Source organism: Dermatophagoides pteronyssinus, unplaced genomic scaffold (genome assembly GCF_027571235.1).
Source record: "Dermatophagoides pteronyssinus isolate colony J.1.1.1.1 unplaced genomic scaffold, Derpt_VIB-CSIC_2022.12 sq0017, whole genome shotgun sequence".
NCBI classification, from domain to species: Eukaryota; Metazoa; Arthropoda; class Arachnida; order Sarcoptiformes; family Pyroglyphidae; genus Dermatophagoides; species Dermatophagoides pteronyssinus.
The window spans coordinates 506,394-524,635 of NW_027461541.1; the positions used below are offsets into that span (position 1 = coordinate 506,394).

The 18,242-nt window shown below is 29.5% G+C and overlaps 1 protein-coding gene across 4 annotated transcripts in view; it reads left to right on the top strand.

Moving 5' to 3' along the window:
* The window catches only part of LOC113794156 (uncharacterized), a 64,981-nt gene that overhangs the window by 14,814 nt on the left and 31,925 nt on the right, over positions 1-18,242 (top strand). For all 4 annotated transcript variants that reach the window (XM_075822389.1, XM_075822390.1, XM_075822392.1 and 1 more), the window contains exon 2: positions 267-2,890. In XM_075822389.1, coding sequence (XP_075678504.1) covers positions 1,079-2,890 — 1,812 coding nt within the window. In that variant the 5' untranslated portion in view covers positions 267-1,078. The remainder of the gene's footprint in view (positions 1-266; positions 2,891-18,242) is intronic.

Sequence of the window (18,242 nt, forward strand, 5' to 3'; positions counted from 1 at the left end):
AAGCTCCTTAAAAAAAAAAAAAAAAAAAAAAAAAAAAAAAAAAAAAACACACACACAGGTAGAAATATATTCCTGTATAATGCGATTTTTCTTGATATGAAAAAATTCAATTTTCTTTTTCTTCGTAGTTTTTGGCAAATTCAATAAATTCCACACACTTACACACCTTGTGTGTGGCCATTTGACATTGATTTTTTTGTTTTGTTTTTTTTGATTGAAAAATTAACCAAGATTTTTTTTCTCTTTTCTTTTCTTGTTTTCACTAGATTTCACTAATAAATCCCGAAGAAACCGAAGACTGGACAGAACAGGATTTATGGTCGATTGATTTTTAATCGGATTTTTTCAACCCAAAACAACAACAACAACGGTGCTATATTGAAAATTGGAGCGAAAAAAAAGGTCGAAAAAAATCATCAACACTGAATTGACTTGTCAAACATTCAATTCAATTAGTGGGCGTTCAATTCATTAACATCCATTCATTATTCATTCATTCCACCCACACACGTGACTTTATGGTTACATTATCACCATCGATCGATCAATCAATGATTCAAACGACGACGGTCCATAACTTTTTTTTATCAATTTTTTTGGGAAGAAAATTTATTCATCACGTGTCATCGATACTGAAGGCTGACTCATCTCGATGGATGCTTCGAACACTGACTGCTGATCGGAGGCCGCATCAATTTTTTTTCATTAACATGATACATTGTTTGTTTTGATTGATTGATTTAATCGTGAATTACATTGTTTGTTTGTTGCTGGAAAACATAATCATTGTTTCTACCCATGTTTGCTGCTGATTGGTTAAATGAAATGATCACGAAATGAAATAAAGTGATGATGTTGTTTAGTGAATAGTGTTTTTGTTTTGTTTTGTTTCGGTTGAGAAATACAGTGTGGTGCTTCAATTTAGCTGTGATTCTTTCCTCTTTTCACTCATCATTCAAAATTCTTTAAAATTCTCCATATTCTTCAGATTTCAGATTGAAGATTAAGAATCATCAAACAACAAACAAAAAAATGATGGGAAAAATTCTATGAATAACCAATAAGAAAAAAAACAAAAATGGCTAATAACAAATGTAAAGATGGTGATTATCATCACCATCATCATCATAGAACATTTAGTAGTGATGATGATGATAATAATTTTTGGCCATGGACATTGAATGGTCGACCACCATCATCATCAACAACAACGACGAAAATGTTGACAACGACAACAAAAAGAAGAAGAGATGGTAAATGTCAACAACAACAACGTCAACAACAACAAAGAATATCATCTATTTTTATTTGGATATTTATAATTATAACATTATTATCAACAACAACAACCATAACAATCAATCAAATATTATGTATAAATTTATCAGATAATAATAATAATAATGAAAATATTCTAGTCAAAAATGATACATCATCATCATCATCATTATGTTTACATTTGAATTCACGACATAAACATCATCATCTTCATCAACTTCGAGATCAACATCAGCGAACAACAAATTCAACGATATTATCATCATCGTTGAGACATAGAAATCATCATCATCATAATCGTCGTGATATTATCGGATCAAAAGATCACCAACATAATCATCATCATCAGGAATTGTTAAAAAGTGCAAAAACAACAAATTCTATTTTAACACCATCATCATCAAGTACTATGAAGAATAATGATGCTGTCGGTGATGTTAATATAGAATCATCATTAACATTACAAACAACATTACGATCATATACAACAACAAATAAAAGTATAAATTTTACACATATTGAATTAGATTCAATAACTGGTAATATTTATGTTGGTGCATCAAATTGGATATTTCAGCTGGATTCAAATCAATTACTGGTTGAACATGCAATTCGTACTGGACCAATACATGATAGTTCACAATGTCCACCATCTGATTGTTCGGGTATTGATCCAAGCTTAATACAAATAACAAATAATATAAATAAAATATTATTAATTGAACCATATGCACGTATGTTAATTGTATGTGGTTCAGTACATCAAGGTGCTTGTACCCGACATCGTTTAGAAGATATATCAAAACATGAAGAATTAATACCATTACCGGTTGCATCGAATGATGAAAATTCATCAACAATTGCATTTGTTGGTCCGGCAAGATATTTTGGTGTACAGCTAACACCAATTCTTTATGTTGCTGCAACTGATACACGTATCGGACCATATCGTGATATGGTACCAGCAATATCTGGTCGTTCATTAGAATCAAATCGTTTATTTACTATAATTGATCGTGGTTTTGCTGATAGTGCACGTGTTGATATTAGTTCAAATATACGTGATTATTTTCTTGTAAATTATATATATGGTTTTTATGCAAATGATTATGTTTATTTTGCACAAATCCAGCGGCGATCATATTTACGTACATTAGAAGAAATGGGTTATATAACACGTTTATCACGTGTTTGTGTTAGTGATGCTGGTTTTCATACCTATACAGAGATAACATTGGAATGTTATTCAACAACAACAACAACAAACAACAATCATCAAAGACATCATCATTTTCATCATCAAAACATTGATGATTCAGTGAAAATTCAACACTATAATCTATTACAAGATGCTATTTTAATAAAAGCTGGTTCTGATCTTTCAGATTCTTTAAATATTGAACGTAATTCATTAATATTAATTGGTATATTTACAAATAGTCATGATCATACTAATCGTCCAAATGGTGATAAATCAGCTGTTTGTTTATATCCAATCAATAATATTGAACAACGTTTTGCTGAAAATATACATCTTTGTTATAATGGTAGTGTTTATTCAAGAAATATGGATTATATTGCTGGTAGTGTTAATCAATGTCCAGAGCCTGGGGTATGTTTTTTCATTTTTTACTTTTTTTTTACTTTTGTGAATGACAAGTTTATTGACGAATTGCCTACTTGTGAATTGAAAAAAAATTTCATTATTAACCCTGCATCACACCATACCGCACACTTTTCAAGAATTTCACTCGAAAGTTAGTTATTATTAATTCTGTTATATCGATGCTACTTTATTTCAAAGGGAGAAAGTTTTCAGTTCTCTCAAACCGTTATTTAGTTAGTTAGTTAGTTATATTCGATAGATATTATTATTATTATTGCCTATTCAAAAAAACGGGAGGATAGTCGTTGGCGTTTGGCAATCCAAAAAAAAACTCAAATAAAAACTTAAGTGGATACACACACACTCGCATACAAACTCACATTCATCGTTTTCGTTTTTCGCTGTGAATATATCCTGATAGTTTTTTTTTTATTTATTATTATTATCGTTATCGTTATGGATCGTCTATTGCCATAGACATAGACAGGCAAACTGTTTTTTTTTTTCGTTTTCTGTTGGATCAAATCGTTTCATTTCATTTTGGGTCGTGTGTGTGTGTGTGTTTGCTTTTGGCTGATGTGTGACCAAAATGAGACAAACTCTCACACACATAGAGACAAAGAGAAAGCCTACAAATATTTTCATCATATCAATAAAAAAAAAGTATGGTGAATTACTGAATGGATGGATAGAGAAACATGAGGATTCGGTTTGGTTTTAGTTTGGATTTGAGAAGTATACTGATGATGATGGAAGCTTCCAATAGACGATGAAACGAATCGAAAAAAGTTTCTGTATATCTAAGTTCCATAGAATAACAAATAAAAATATCATATTACAACCGAAAAATAGCCAAACAAAAAAAAACTGATGATATTTATTTATTTGCTTGTTTTATCTCCCCCACATTTTTTTCAAATAACCAAATGAAAGAAAAGAAAAACATTATTTATCATCATCATCCTTTAATTTGTTTTGACGGTGTTAATAATAATAATAATAATGTTGTTTATGAATGGCCCTAATAAATTTTGAAAATCTTTTTCGGTCACAAAAAGCTGGAAACCATAAAAATGAATGTATTTCAAATGTTGTTGTGAGTCATTCGAGTCTTAATTCTGGTCATTTCTGTTTCTGATTTTTCTGCAAAATGATTACCATATGGATATTTTTTTTGCAAAGTTTCAAAGTTATCGATTTTCGTTATCGATATAGTGCTGAGGGGATGACTCATTCACACATGGAAATCATCATATAAATGACCATAAGATTAGTATTTCATAGATACACACAATGTGTGACATTTGACATCGATACTATCGATATTTTTAATATTGAATGAATGAATGATTTATTTGTGACATATGTCATACTTCTCTCTCCATATATGAATCAAAGGTCAAAAAAGTCAATTTTTTTTTTTTTTTGGTTAGATGCAAACAGGTAGATTTTTCTCTAATCTTTTTTTCCTTCATTGCTCACCATGATAAAATCTATCTTTTTTTTCGTTGTTTCGTTATTTTGAATTCCCCAATCGCCAAACAAAAAACCATCATGACATCTTTGGATTTTCGACTGGGGAAAAAAACGAACGAACGAATATTTATTAGGCCAAAAGAAAGAAAGAAAGCAACAACAAGACCCATATATCGAAATGGTCAACAACAACATAAATCCATCAAAATTAGCATCTTCAAAATTTTTGTTTTTCCATTTTCAAGTCAAATCAGTGAAAACAAAAAACAAGAAAAAAAACATACGAAAAAAAGCACATCCATCTTTTCAACAGAAAAAAACGATGCCATGAATTTCATTTTGATCATTTATTATTTGCTTTCGTTTCGTTTTCCTACTTTTGAATATATAATATTAGTTTGTTTCAAAGCAGTAACCAAAAAACGAAACGAAATGAAAAATTCCAAATTCTGAATCATCATCGTTGTTGTTGTTGTTGTTGTAAAGAATTGTCATTTTGTGTGTCCATTTTTTAAAAACATTGTTTTTTTGTTTTCTGTTTGTCAATGTCATTGTTGTTGTTGTTGTTGTTGGTGGCATTGGTGGTGATTAATGTGATTGATTATCGAAACAAACAAAAAAAATCTTATTTTTCAATGAAAATCTCGCACATTTGAATTATGATGATTTTTCTCCATTCAAAATGCGAATTTGCCTTTGTTTTGTTTTTCGGTTAATCCATCATTGTCTTTTCTTCTTATTCTTTGTTGTCGAAAGAATCGAAAGAATTGGTCATTCGTTTTTTCGGGGAAAAGAAAAATCTAATGGAAAATCCAGAGTGAAAAAAATTCCAGAATTATTCGAGAATTTGAAATGTAGGAATTTTTTTCTTACATCACCATCACTCTCTCTCTCCCTCTCTATTCTTTAGCTAAAAACACATTACTTTTACATTAACATTCATAAATAACGTAAATAAAAAAAAAGGCCAATCCAATAAAACATTCGAATCGAATTGAATTGAAATTGAAATTGAAATGAAAAGAATGTTATAGATTTTCCGGAATAAATAAATTTCCATTTCCATTTTCGTCTTTGATCTTTTTTCTATTCGGCATATTTACATTTGCATTTCCAAAAAAATGAAACGTTGATGATGATGATGATAAGGTTGCCAAAAAAAAAAAAAATTTTCATCTTTTTTTGGCCTTCCATCAATCCAATTTCTTTTTCTTTTTCTTTTGGAAAAGCTTAATGGGTAGCCCTTATTTCATTATTATTATTATTTTAACTTGGTTTATTCCCCAAAGTTTTCAAAAAGAGAGTTTTGTAAATTTCTTCTTTTCGCCAATAGAATATCAAGAGAATATGAAAGTTTTGTTTTTTTTTAATTCAAGATTTTTCAGTGAATCTTCTACAGTGTTGTTACGAATGTCATTGAAATATTCTTTTTTTGCTTGATTTGATTTGGAAAATGGATTATTGCTGTTATGTGATTAAAGTGAATCATTCACCAGGATTCTGTTTGGATCAATTTCTTCGATGAACAAGAAACTTGGTTCAGGCTTTTCTCCCTTATATTTAATCTTGAAAAAAGTGGAAATCGGTTTTTTTTTGTTCCCAAAAATGATGCCAGATGAGTCCCGTATTCAATTTCTCTCCTTATTTTCATTCTTTTCTTCCTTTCGGATCCAAATTGACAGGAATTTGATCAAGAATCTTACTGATCACCGAAAAAGCAGGTGAATCAATGATAATGATGATTGCCCGAAAATTCCCGAAAACAGAATCAAATTTATTTCAAGTAATGATGATGATGATCATAATGAAATACCGGGTCCCGAATTTATTGTGATTGACTTGCATTTGTTTGCTTGTGTTTGCTTTCGTTTGTTTGCTTGTAAATTTCGATTTTTTTCGTTTGGAAATTTGTTTTTTTATTTCATTTCATTTCACAATTTGATTTTGATTTGATTTGATTGCTGCTCAATTCGATTCGATTTGATTTGATGATCAGATGGAAAAAAATATCGAATTGAATGAGAGATTTTCTCGTAATGATGTCAATTTTTTTTCTCCCAAGTGTTTCTTGACTTTATCTATCCTTCTATATCATGGTTGTTGTCGATAATCATCATTATAATGTTGTTGTTGTTGTTGTTGTTAAGAACCCTAGTCGATTTAAACGATACACAGAGAATCTTTGAAAGAAGAAAAAAAAGATCATCATAAGGAGAGTGTAAAATCTTCATATTTTCGCCAGAATGACCAAAAAGAAAAATTATCGTCTCTTTTTCGTTTGTTTGTTTGTTTGATATCGATGATGATAATTAGAATGTTTGTGGCAATGAAAAACGAAAGATTTTAAACAAAAACAAAAAATGGCCAGTGTTTGAAAGTTTTGAAAGTCGATTAAGATGTGCATATCATATCATTATAATCGTATTAGGTAAATTCTTGGTTTTCCTTTTTGGTTTTGACTTTCTGTTCTGTTCATCATATTCGTAACAAAAGAAAAGGTGATCATCTCTCTGCTTTTTTCTCCAAAAAAATATGATGCTTTTTCAGTTGAATGGAGGGTTTATCATTGCCTAATCAATCCGATTAGATAAATATACAATCTATGTATGTATATCAATCTGATTTTCATTTCAATTCATCATTTTTAGATCAGATAATCTTCATTGCAGAAACTGAATGAATATTATTTTCTATTTTGTTTTCATTATATGATTGATACTAATATTGATTGATTGGTTGATTGATTAAGTTTTTTTTAATCAAATAACCAAAAAAATGTCTATTTAAAAGAGAGAAAAGGAAAGTGATGATAATGATGACCAAAATCATTAATGAAGTGGAAAAAAACAAAAACGAAACACACATCGTGTCGAAATAGTTTGTTTTTAGTTTTCTCAACTTGAAAACATACAAAAAAAAACATTGAAAATCCATAGAGATTCTTTCGATTCTCTTTTGATAATAAAAATTTGAGCCATATGTGTGCACTTCAGTGTTATTTAACAGAATCTTTTATTTAGAATCCCAAAAATTTTACCAAGTAATAATAATCACAATAATAATGTATTATGTAAGTAAAGAATTTAACCATTAAGCAGATAGAAAGGAAGCTAAATTATGAGAAAAGAAAAAAATTCTTGGAACCCTTGTGTTGTTGTTGTTGGATGCTTGTAAATGATGCTTGCCTGATTGAAAGCATCATATTGGCTTTTGGGTTTTTTGGATGCTTAAATAGACAAACGAATAGTAAGCAAGGATGAATATTATTGCAAATTAAATCATCTCATTTTCATCATCATTCGCATCATCCGCATCCATAAAAAAAAATCTTTCACGAAAAAAATTCTGATGATGATGGTGATGGTGTGTGTGAGCTTGAATACATCTCTTTTTTCTTTTTCTTCTTGTTACCCAATGAAATTGAATCAAAAGTGTGTAATCATCATCATCATCATCATCATCATCATACGTTCAGTAATCATAAGAACATGGTTGGAAGAAAAAAATATGCAAATTTATGCAAATTTTTTCTCGTTCGTTTCGTTTTCATTTTCATTTTCTTTGATTATGGTATATGCATGATGCATGATATTTCCATTGTAAATCACAGATTTTTTTTTTCGTTGCGAAAAAAAACCCTCAACTTTTTTTTCGTTTGTTTGTTTTTGTTTGTTTAGTCTTTTTGGCCTGTATGATGTTCATTTTTTTGAGTTTTGAGTTTTGATTTTTCAGTTTTTGATTGAATTAGAAATTTGTTTTTTTTGGTCCCCGTCAGTTGCTCATCAATAATTTTATTCGATTCGTTGAATTTGTGATGACGATGATGATGCTAAATTAGTCTTGGTTAGATTTTTTGTTTTGACCATATTGGATGAAAATAGCGTTTTTTTTGGACCAAAAACCGCAAAAATGGATTTTTTCTGGTTTTTGGTTTTAAGTTGTTCATTATTATTATTGCCATTAGATGATGATGATGATAAGAAATTATGATGATCATTTAATGTTTTTAGGATGCTTTTTTCGGTTTGGTTTCCGTTTATGAATTTTATGTTTTTCACTTTCTCTCTCTCTCTCTCTCTTGGCCAAATAGCCGCGTGACTTGTATCGATCGATCAATTGAGAATTGAATTTCGATTTTCAATATTATTGTTAACATCATTAAATTGTTGACCCTTGGTTTGATGAAAATTTTTCTTTAATGGCTTCCACATCAAGAATATCAGCTTAGTTTGGTTTAGTTTTAAGGAAAACCAGAGAAAATTCTTTCCAGAAGCTTCCTGTAGGCGCAATGCTTTTGGGGTCCATTATCGATTGCGTGCAAATTGACCTTCATCATTGTCCAGTGAAAAAAAGTGAAAAAAACAAGAAACGACTGTGTGTATTTATCGGCTATTTTAACCTAAATGAACTTTTTTACTGATTTTTGGTTACGGTTATTTTATTTTATTCCGAAATAAAAAGTCATAAATAATAATAATAATTTTTCCAAATCGCTTCACCATTACCGCAACAAACAAACAAAAACTATTTCAACACAATTCGTGTGATTAGTGTGAATGGAAATAGCAAAACAAAATCTTCCGCTCCATTAACCCATCAACAATTTATTATCATCATTGGAAATTTATTCATAATAATAATCATATTCTAGATTGAATTTCGTTGTAATCATTAATATTATCATCATTATCATGATTTTAAAAACCAAAAAACCCAAAAACCAGAAAACCAGAAAAAAATACCCACTATAAATTTACTAATATTTACGACTGACTGACTGAATGACTGATTCATAATCAGAATAATAATGATGATCATATTGGTCACAAGAGATGTTTGAAAAATTTTTTTCACCATAAATTTTCATTATCACCCCCTTCATTTTTGTGTTTTGGTTTTTTTTTCTGGTTAAATATTCAGTTTCAAAAATGATGTTTTCACCAAATGGACTAACCAAAAAAATATATACATCATTTTTCACGTAATCCGAGACGAATCAATTGAGAAAATGTTTGGTTTTGTTTGCTTATTCCATGTGGAACAAGAAACAAAATCAAAACGAGAAACAAAAACCATTGAAAAACTTTCATCAAGTTATCATTTTTGAGGTTTTTTTTTCATTTGGTTTCGTATTTTGTCGATGAATATGATACGATATGATACAGTTATGGTTGAAAATGGTAGAAAATGGAAATTATCATCGACGACTATTTCAACGTTTTCATTCAATCACTGTTGTTGTTGTTGGAAATCTCTGGTGAATTTCTGGTCGAATTTCATTTCATTTCTCTTTCTCTATCACTATATCGAATGCTGAATGTTTTATTTTTTTTTTCGTTTGAAAATTGAATGGCTTGATTGTTTTTTTTTTTTCGTATTCTTTTTTTCGTATTTGGCTGGCTTCTTTCTTTCAACCATCATCATCATCGATGGTAACATTGTGATTTTAATTTGTTTTTCTGGATTCTTGATTTACTTTTCTTCAGTTTTTTTCCCTGATTCACAATTGCTAAAAATGTTTGTTTGTTTGCTTTTGCTCTCACTCTCTCTCTCTCTCTCGATTCGATCTAGTTTTTATTTCATCAATTAGAATAATTAATTGCTCTTTAGGGTCTCTCTCATCTCTCTTCTCATTCTTTGTATATTTTAATTCACATTCAGCATCCCAACAACAAAAAAAAATGATGTTTGTTTGGTTTTCCACGAATATTTATTCTCTGTTCTCATTGTTTATTTGTTTGTTTGTTTTTGGGTTTTGGTTCTTCCATTCAATTCATTCATTTTACATCCAAAATTAGTAATTTTTTTTTTTTTTTTGGTTCTTTGAATCACCAAAAAAAACTCTAAATAAATAAATAAACAAAGAATCATCCAGTGCTGGTTGAGAGTCCAGAACCAGAGAAACCAAAAATTCCATCATAATCGATTTCTTTTGGCGTACAGAATTAATGAAAAAAAAGAATTTAACCAGGCCATTCTTTCCGCCAGAATTTCCTATTTTTTTCATAAAGAATTTACAAACACCTTTTCCCTTTCTATCTTAGTTATTCTCAATGATGATGATGATGATGACATGAATGCAATATTTTTTTTCATTTCATTTTTTTCTTTGCTCAAACTTTTCGGTTAGTTTTTTTTTCTACTTTCGCATATAATAATTCTTATGTGATTAATGATTCTTTCGCATAGGATGATGATGTCCCCTATGGATGCTACTTGAAAGTTTTCAACTTTTTTTGCTTCCAAACTACACACACACACACTTGAATCCAGGGATGTTTCATCATCATCACGATGATAATAAATAAATAAATTTCATCATCATCATCGACTTAAGATGGATGATTTTCTATCTTCTGGTTTTTTCATCCATTTTGTTTTGTTTTGTTTCTTTCGGTTTATTTTAGTTTAGTTTTTTTTGGAAAAAAAACTTGAATTTCACCATCAACATTCGGTCAAAAGTAAAGTTTTCAAGAAATTTTTTTCTCTCATTTCATTTTGACATTATAATCGATTCGTTTCGATTTGATTGATTGATTAATCAAATGATGATGATGATGATGATGATCAGGATTCTCTTGTTTGTTTGCTTGTTTATCTCTTAATAAAGAATATTCCTTGTTTCTTTTTTGTCTTGTTGTTGTTGTTGTTGTTTTGTAAGGGTGTAAACAACAACAACAACAACAAAAATTTTCTTCAGTTCAAAATTGTAATGATGAGGTTTTTGTATCTCATCCTTCAAGTGTGTGTCATATGTAATAATCCTAGAGATTATTATTCTTTTGTTGTTGTTGTTTGTTTGTTTGTTTGTTGTTTTTTTATGAGAACAACAACAACAACAACAACAACTGGATCAATTCTCATCGTTACAAATAACAAACAAACAACGATGATGATGATCGAAAAACGATCATCGTTGTTGTTGTTGATCCAGGAGCATTTAGACACGAAACGAAAAGAAGAAAATGAAAAAGAAAAACAAACTAAACAAGATATACTGGAACGTTATATATGAATGAATGAAGAACCTGGTTGTAAATGAAACAAAACGATATAAATGTCAGACACACACATACAAAAAATATTGGAAGTAAAAACCCAGAAAAATGATTGATGATTGACCGTACCGTTATAAATAAATAAAAAATGAATGAATGAAAATGAAATGAGCTTAAGTTGTTTGTTTGTTTCTGTGTTTTTCAGTTTGTTTTCCACCTTTTATTTTTCCCATTCATTCACCCAGTATGTATTCATTAGTAATTTGGTTTTTTTTACAAGAATAATTTGTAATTTACAACAACAACAACAACAACCGAAAAAAAATGTTACAAAAAAGAAAAGAAAGAATTCGGTCCACACCTGTATACAAACACACATCACATTTTGGCCCGGTATACAAGGTGTTTGTTTTTCATTTTTGTTACAGGTATTATGATGGTTTAGTTTAGTTTTTTCCTTTGAAAAAAAAATGATAATTTATTATCATTATTACAGCCACGATGGCGACGACTATTTACACACACCCGTTATATTTATTTCCGTTTTTTTTTTTGGTTGGAATAAATAGAAAGTTTGTTGTTGTTGTTGTTTTTCATATTTGACAACAACAACAACAAATATAACAACAACAACAACAACTGCGATCAACGAGTTAATCTTTTTTCATCATCATCCTCATTGAATTCATTGTATAAAAAGTTTTCCCAGAACCAGAACCAGAATGAAACATCCCGAAGAAAAACTAACCCAGAAAAAACCCAAAAAAGAATGAGATTAATTTTAAATTGCTTTCAAATTCAATTTCGATTTTTTCGTTCATTCGTTTCATTCCATTTCTCTCTAAACATTTGAAACAAATAAAAGTTATTTTTCGCTTCTTTCGATTGTCTGGTCGTAGTCTTCGTAGTTTGTTACGTTGTTGTTTCTCGAGATAAATAATATCAGTTTAAATTTTTTTATCTAATTCGATTGGCTTTTTAAGGGTTAATACATCATCTATATAGATAGATAGATAGATAGAGAGAAGGAGAGAGTGAGGGAAAATACATTAGCTAAAATGAGAATTTTTTTTTCTCCGAACGAAACAACCCAGAAGCATTATGTTTTTTTTGTTTTTGTTTGAAATTTTTCAATTTTCAAATTTTTTCTCTTTTTTTTGATAACCACCCAATTCCATTAGTGAAACCCGAATTTAAAGAAAAAAAAATCAATATTAATAATTAGCTTGTTGTTGTTGTTGTTGTTGTGCAAGGTTGTTTTGTTCGTTTGGTTGTTCGTTGTTTGCTTAAATCAAATTGAAAATTGATTTTTTTTCACTCAAAAAAAAAAAATCCAATTTTCCCCTTTATGTATAGGATTTTAATCTTTTGCTAATTAGCGTTATTTTGAAGAAAAAAAAAGTAACTTTTTGGTTCACAAAGGGTTAATAAATCATAATGTAAATTGAACGGGAGGGGGGAAAGAAACTTGGAATTTTTTATTATGCCAAGCATCAAACAAAACAAACAAACAAAAAGGTAAAATCAACCTGCCAACCTGTATGATGTTTATTGATGACAAACATTCATTGTGTGTGTAACTTTCTCGAGAAAGTTTCCAATCAAATTTTTTTTGGCTGCTGTCAAACATCAACAATGAAATTTAATCTTTTTTCTGAAAAGTTTTTTTAGAAAATTCAAGCCAAACATGATGATGAACAAAGAAAATTTCCAGAAATTTTGACAGAAACTTTATGAATATTATTACACACACACAGAATGATGATGATGGAATGAATTCGATACCATCGATACATTGATTTTACTATCGATTTTTTTTTTTTGATATTCATTTCGCGAAATGAAAAAAAAAGAAAATATTTCTTTCGCAAAAAAAAACTTTTTCATCATCCAAGCATCCATCCTGAATGAATGGAATGAAAGCTTTTCATAAAATATTTTTTTCTTTTTCTTTTCATTTTGTTTACCCAAAAATTCGCTAAATGAATGAAGTTTTCCATTCATTTCACCAATAGATTCAATTCGTGAATCCATTAATTTGTTTTTCGCCATTTTCCATCAATAATGAGAGAGAAAAAAGAGACCAATCAGGCAAACGAAGCAATCTTGTAAATTATCAGTGAAAAAAAAATTTGCTCAAAGATCAAATTTGTAACAGAAAAAAAAATCACAAAAAAAATCTTTTATCAATATCGTAGATTTGGAAATAAATTTCAGTTTGAATGTTTTCCATTGAATGGCTTAACTGTTTTTTGAATGAATGAAAAAAACATTCGATTTGGACATTGGATTCCATTGGAACCAAACAACAACAACAAAAATGGATTTTTCCATTTTTTTTCTGATCATCATCGATGGTGATTTGATGTGGATGATGATGATGATTAATCTGCAAAATTAAGTTTTTTCGTTTCGTTTCGTCCAAAAAATGATTTAATCGATGATGATGGAAACTTTTTTTTTCTCGCTTTTGGTCATTTTTTTTTCTCTGTTCGCGCTTCTTTCATCATCATCGATACGATGTTATCGACCTCCACTTATTTGGCTTTTCGTTTGGTTTCTGGGTTTTCGTTCGTTGTTTTTGGAATGTTTTTTTTTCCTGATGACATTTTTTTTCTGAATTTCAAAAGTTTTGTTGAAAAAAACAACAACCACGAATATGATGAAAATGTTGATGAAAATTTTTTTCAACAAAACAAAAAAAAAGAAACTTTTACGATTAACTTTAGTGAAGAAATTCGTTTGTTGATGATGATAGTGATGATAGTGTAAAATCTCAATTTCTAAGTAAAGTTTCATCGTTTTTTTTTGTTTGTTTAGCTTCTTTGTCGATCATTTTTCTTCTTTTTTTCAATTCACACATGGCTCCTGTTGTTTTCAGTCCTGTCGGTTTTTGTTTTTCAAAAAATCACCCAAAAAGAACCGTGCGTTTAGCTTTCTTTTGCTTTCAACAACGACAATCTAATCAATCTATCTGATCACACACACACACACACATGATATGTGATGATTGTTTTCGTTTTTTTTTACTTGAAGCAAATTGAATTCTGCACAGTGTGTGTGTGAAGGGAGAGAGAGAGAGGGAAAATTGTCACAATATGGATCTGATGATGATCAATGAACTGATTTTTTGTTTTTGTTTGAAAGAAACTTTTTTCTCTTTTAAATTCAATAAAATTGAAGCGCGTGCAATTCGGGGTTGTTTTCAATCTTTTTTCGCTTTCGGTTGCAGTGATTTTCAACAGAATTCATTCACACGATTGAATGGTTGATTTGATTCTGTTTTCTCTTCGCTTGCAAACACAGCGAAAATACGAACCATACTTTTCTTTAAGAAACTAATTTAAAAAACAACAAAAAAACGAACCAAACAACAAAACAAACAAACATGGTGATTTATTTAATTTGATAATTTTTTTTCTTGGTTGTAATCCTTATCTCTTGGGTTTTTGTTTTGTTTTTGTTTGGGCCATGTTAAACATTCATTACAACAAAACCTAAACCAAAGCTAACTAACGAACAAACGACAAATGACATTACCATTCATCAAGTTGCCATCATCACAAATTCACATATATACCATTTCACCATTTCACAATTTACCATTATCATTTTCATTTGTAACGATGATGATTATAACCATAACGATAATAATAATAATTCACAAAGGCGTCATTATTTACTGCTACTACAGAATACAGAATACAGAATATCATGGTTATTATTCTTTTTTTTTTCGTTGATGAAATGTTTTTTTTTCATTTTCCTTAATTCAATTATGAATTGTGTGTTGCTCATTTGTTTGTTTGTTTTGTTGAATGAATGAATGAATGATGATGATATTCTTTGCATCTGGCAAATGATATTTTAGTTAGTAAGAGTGTGAGATGAGAAATGTGATGAAAATTGGCAATTCATTTTTTTTTAGCGAATCTTCTTGTAAAAATGAATTGGATCGGAAGATCCAACTTAGTTGACCTTTTTTTTTGGATACGTGATGTTCTTAGTTTATCGATAAATAATCGATGATGATCATTTGACAACACGAAAACAAATTCTTGACACCGATTTTTTTTCGTTTTGTTTTGTTTTTTGATCTTTGAATTGCTGATTTGTTCGAGCAAAGCCTGACAAAGACTATAGGATAAGAAAAGTTTATTTTTTCAACCAAAAACAAAACAAAAATATTCATGAATTTCAACAACCAAAAACCAAAACGAAAAAAAAAATTCATCAAAATGATGCAACGAAACAGAGAGAAAAAACTTTCTGGTAAAACTTGCATGCAGTAAACACATACACACAGAGTGGGAGTGAGAAACAGAAAGAATTATTTTCACAATGTAGAGATGGATGGATGGATGGATGGATGGATCAAAATAGTTGGAACATGGTTGCATAATAATATTATTATTATTCCCTTGAGTTTTGAATTTTACTTTTTGTTGTTTTGTTGTTGTTTTGGGTGAAAATCTTCTGCGAAACGAAATAAAATTTCAATGTTTTTTCGTTTTGTTTTGTTTTCGTTTGGCTAAAAGCAAGCAAGCAAAACAAAAAAAAACGAAATTAAATTAAATTTTAACCATACGGACAAGAAGGACTTGGTTAAATGTAGCAAAATTTTGTTGAATTGGAATTTCCGAATATATCGAATTTTTGTTTTTTTTTTTATTTTAACCCCGGCGTGAGCACACATTGTTAAATACACCAAGTATGTTACTATTGTGACTATTTTTTTTCGTTACTTTTCGAAAAAATCATCATTCATCATCACCAAACTTCTGTTTTTGTTTTCCACCATCATCACCACCACTACTGCTACTGTATTCATCATTTATGGATACACAGGATGACCCCACTATAAAAACAACTATCCAACAACAAACAACAACAACAATGCTTATCTATACATTTCCAATTGTTTTTTTCAACGATTCTCGTTTGGTATATTCCGGTTCACTTGATTCAAATTTGGTTGTTTTTTGTTTTTCTTCATTCGAACATTATTGATATCAATGAATGGACCATATGCTAAACAAAAAACACTGGGTTCCAGGTAACAAAATTCTCTCCACACACACTGTGTGTGTGTGTGTGTCAATTTGTGATTTCATTTTTTTTCTATCTCTCTCCACACACACACACTACCCACTATCATCATAAAAGATGTGAAGGTTAAATGTTTTGGAACTAATAAAATGCGCATCAATTATGCAGACACACACGAAAAGGCCAACAAAGAAAATCTTCAAGTTTTTGGCCAAAAAAAAAAATCCATTGAATAATAAGATAAAATAAACATTGTCAATTTGGTTGGTTGCTGTGTGTGTGTGTGTGCATCATTGCATCTTATTGATCCCCTCGAAAGCGAAAAAACTTCATCATATGAATGAATGGTCATCATTTTGGTCGTTTGGTTTGTTGTTTGGTCGACTGGTGGTGGTAGAATAGATATGGTTTGTGTTTGGTGTGTTTGGTGTGTGATTGGAATATTAAATGAATCGGATAATGTTGTTTGGATGATGAGTATGAAAAGTTCAACGAAAAAAAAATACTTGGAATTCTTATCTTTCAACCCAAATAATAACAACAATAATAATGCAGAATTAAGAATCAAGAATTTCAAGTATAGGAAACCAGAATAGTGATATTTGAAACAAAGAATCGAAATTGAAATGAAATGAATTCTTTTTCTTTTTGAAAAAAACGAATGAACGTTTTTTGATTTGAAATAAGCAAAAAGAATCAAGAATCGAGAATAAAAAATTGGAAACCAAAATTTATTTTTAATAACCTTTCTATTTTGGTTTTTTTCCTGGTCAAAATCTTATTTGATTTCAATTTTTTTCATTAATCCATTCAAACACATATAACCAAGTAAAAATGATCGTCATAGTAGTAGTATGGGTAGAAATAGTCCGGGAAAATATATGCAAATATATTTTTTTTTTTTTGCATATTGCAACACGCACACATCATTTTTCTCATGTTTTCTTCTTTCTTTCTGGTTATGAATTTTTGATCATTTTTTTATCCCTAAAGTAGTCGAAATAGTGAGAATATCTTTGCTGCTGTTAGACATAATGACATCTTAATTGATTTTGTGTGTGTGTTGTTCTTGATATCCTAATTATTATTATTATTATTATTAAAAATATCTGTTTCATCATCATCATCATGTTAAAATAGTCATCTTGTTGATGATCGAAAGGGAAAAAGGTTGGGCGTCATGATGGCGTGTGCCAGCCAGCCATCCACGGTATGATGATGATGATGACATTTATTATTATTTTTTCTAATAATTTTTACATTGAAAAATTCTTTTCCACTGATGATGATGATGATGATAACCCTCAATTTGAATTTTTCGTTTTTCGTTTTTCTCTGGATTGCATGCTTCTGTTTTCGGCAGAAAAAAAAATCTTCTTTTTTCCACTCGGTTTTGCTTTTGCTTCTTTTGTTTTTTTGTTTTCAAAATACACTTAATGAGAGATTAAGTACCCGGGTTTATTTCATTTTCATTCAAATACGCCTAGCGTGTTTTCCTTATTTCGTTTTCGTTCGTTGAAATAATAATAATGATTCCTTGTTGTTCGTTCGTTTGTTTGTTTGTTTCCATTTCAAACACTGTAATTATTTTTCCGTTTTTCCAATGTTGCTGATGATCAGATTTGAAAAAAAAGATTTTTCGTTGTTTTTCTTCGTTTTGTTTTTTATTAAAGTGATACAGAAGTATTAATCAAACTTGATGACAATGAAAATTAAGACAGAAAAACAGAAAAACTACGATCCAAATGTCATGTTTCTAAATTGGAAAATATTTTCGTATATCTGGTTTTGTCAGCCAGAAAAGCAAACCAAAGTCAAATACGATTTTTTTTCTG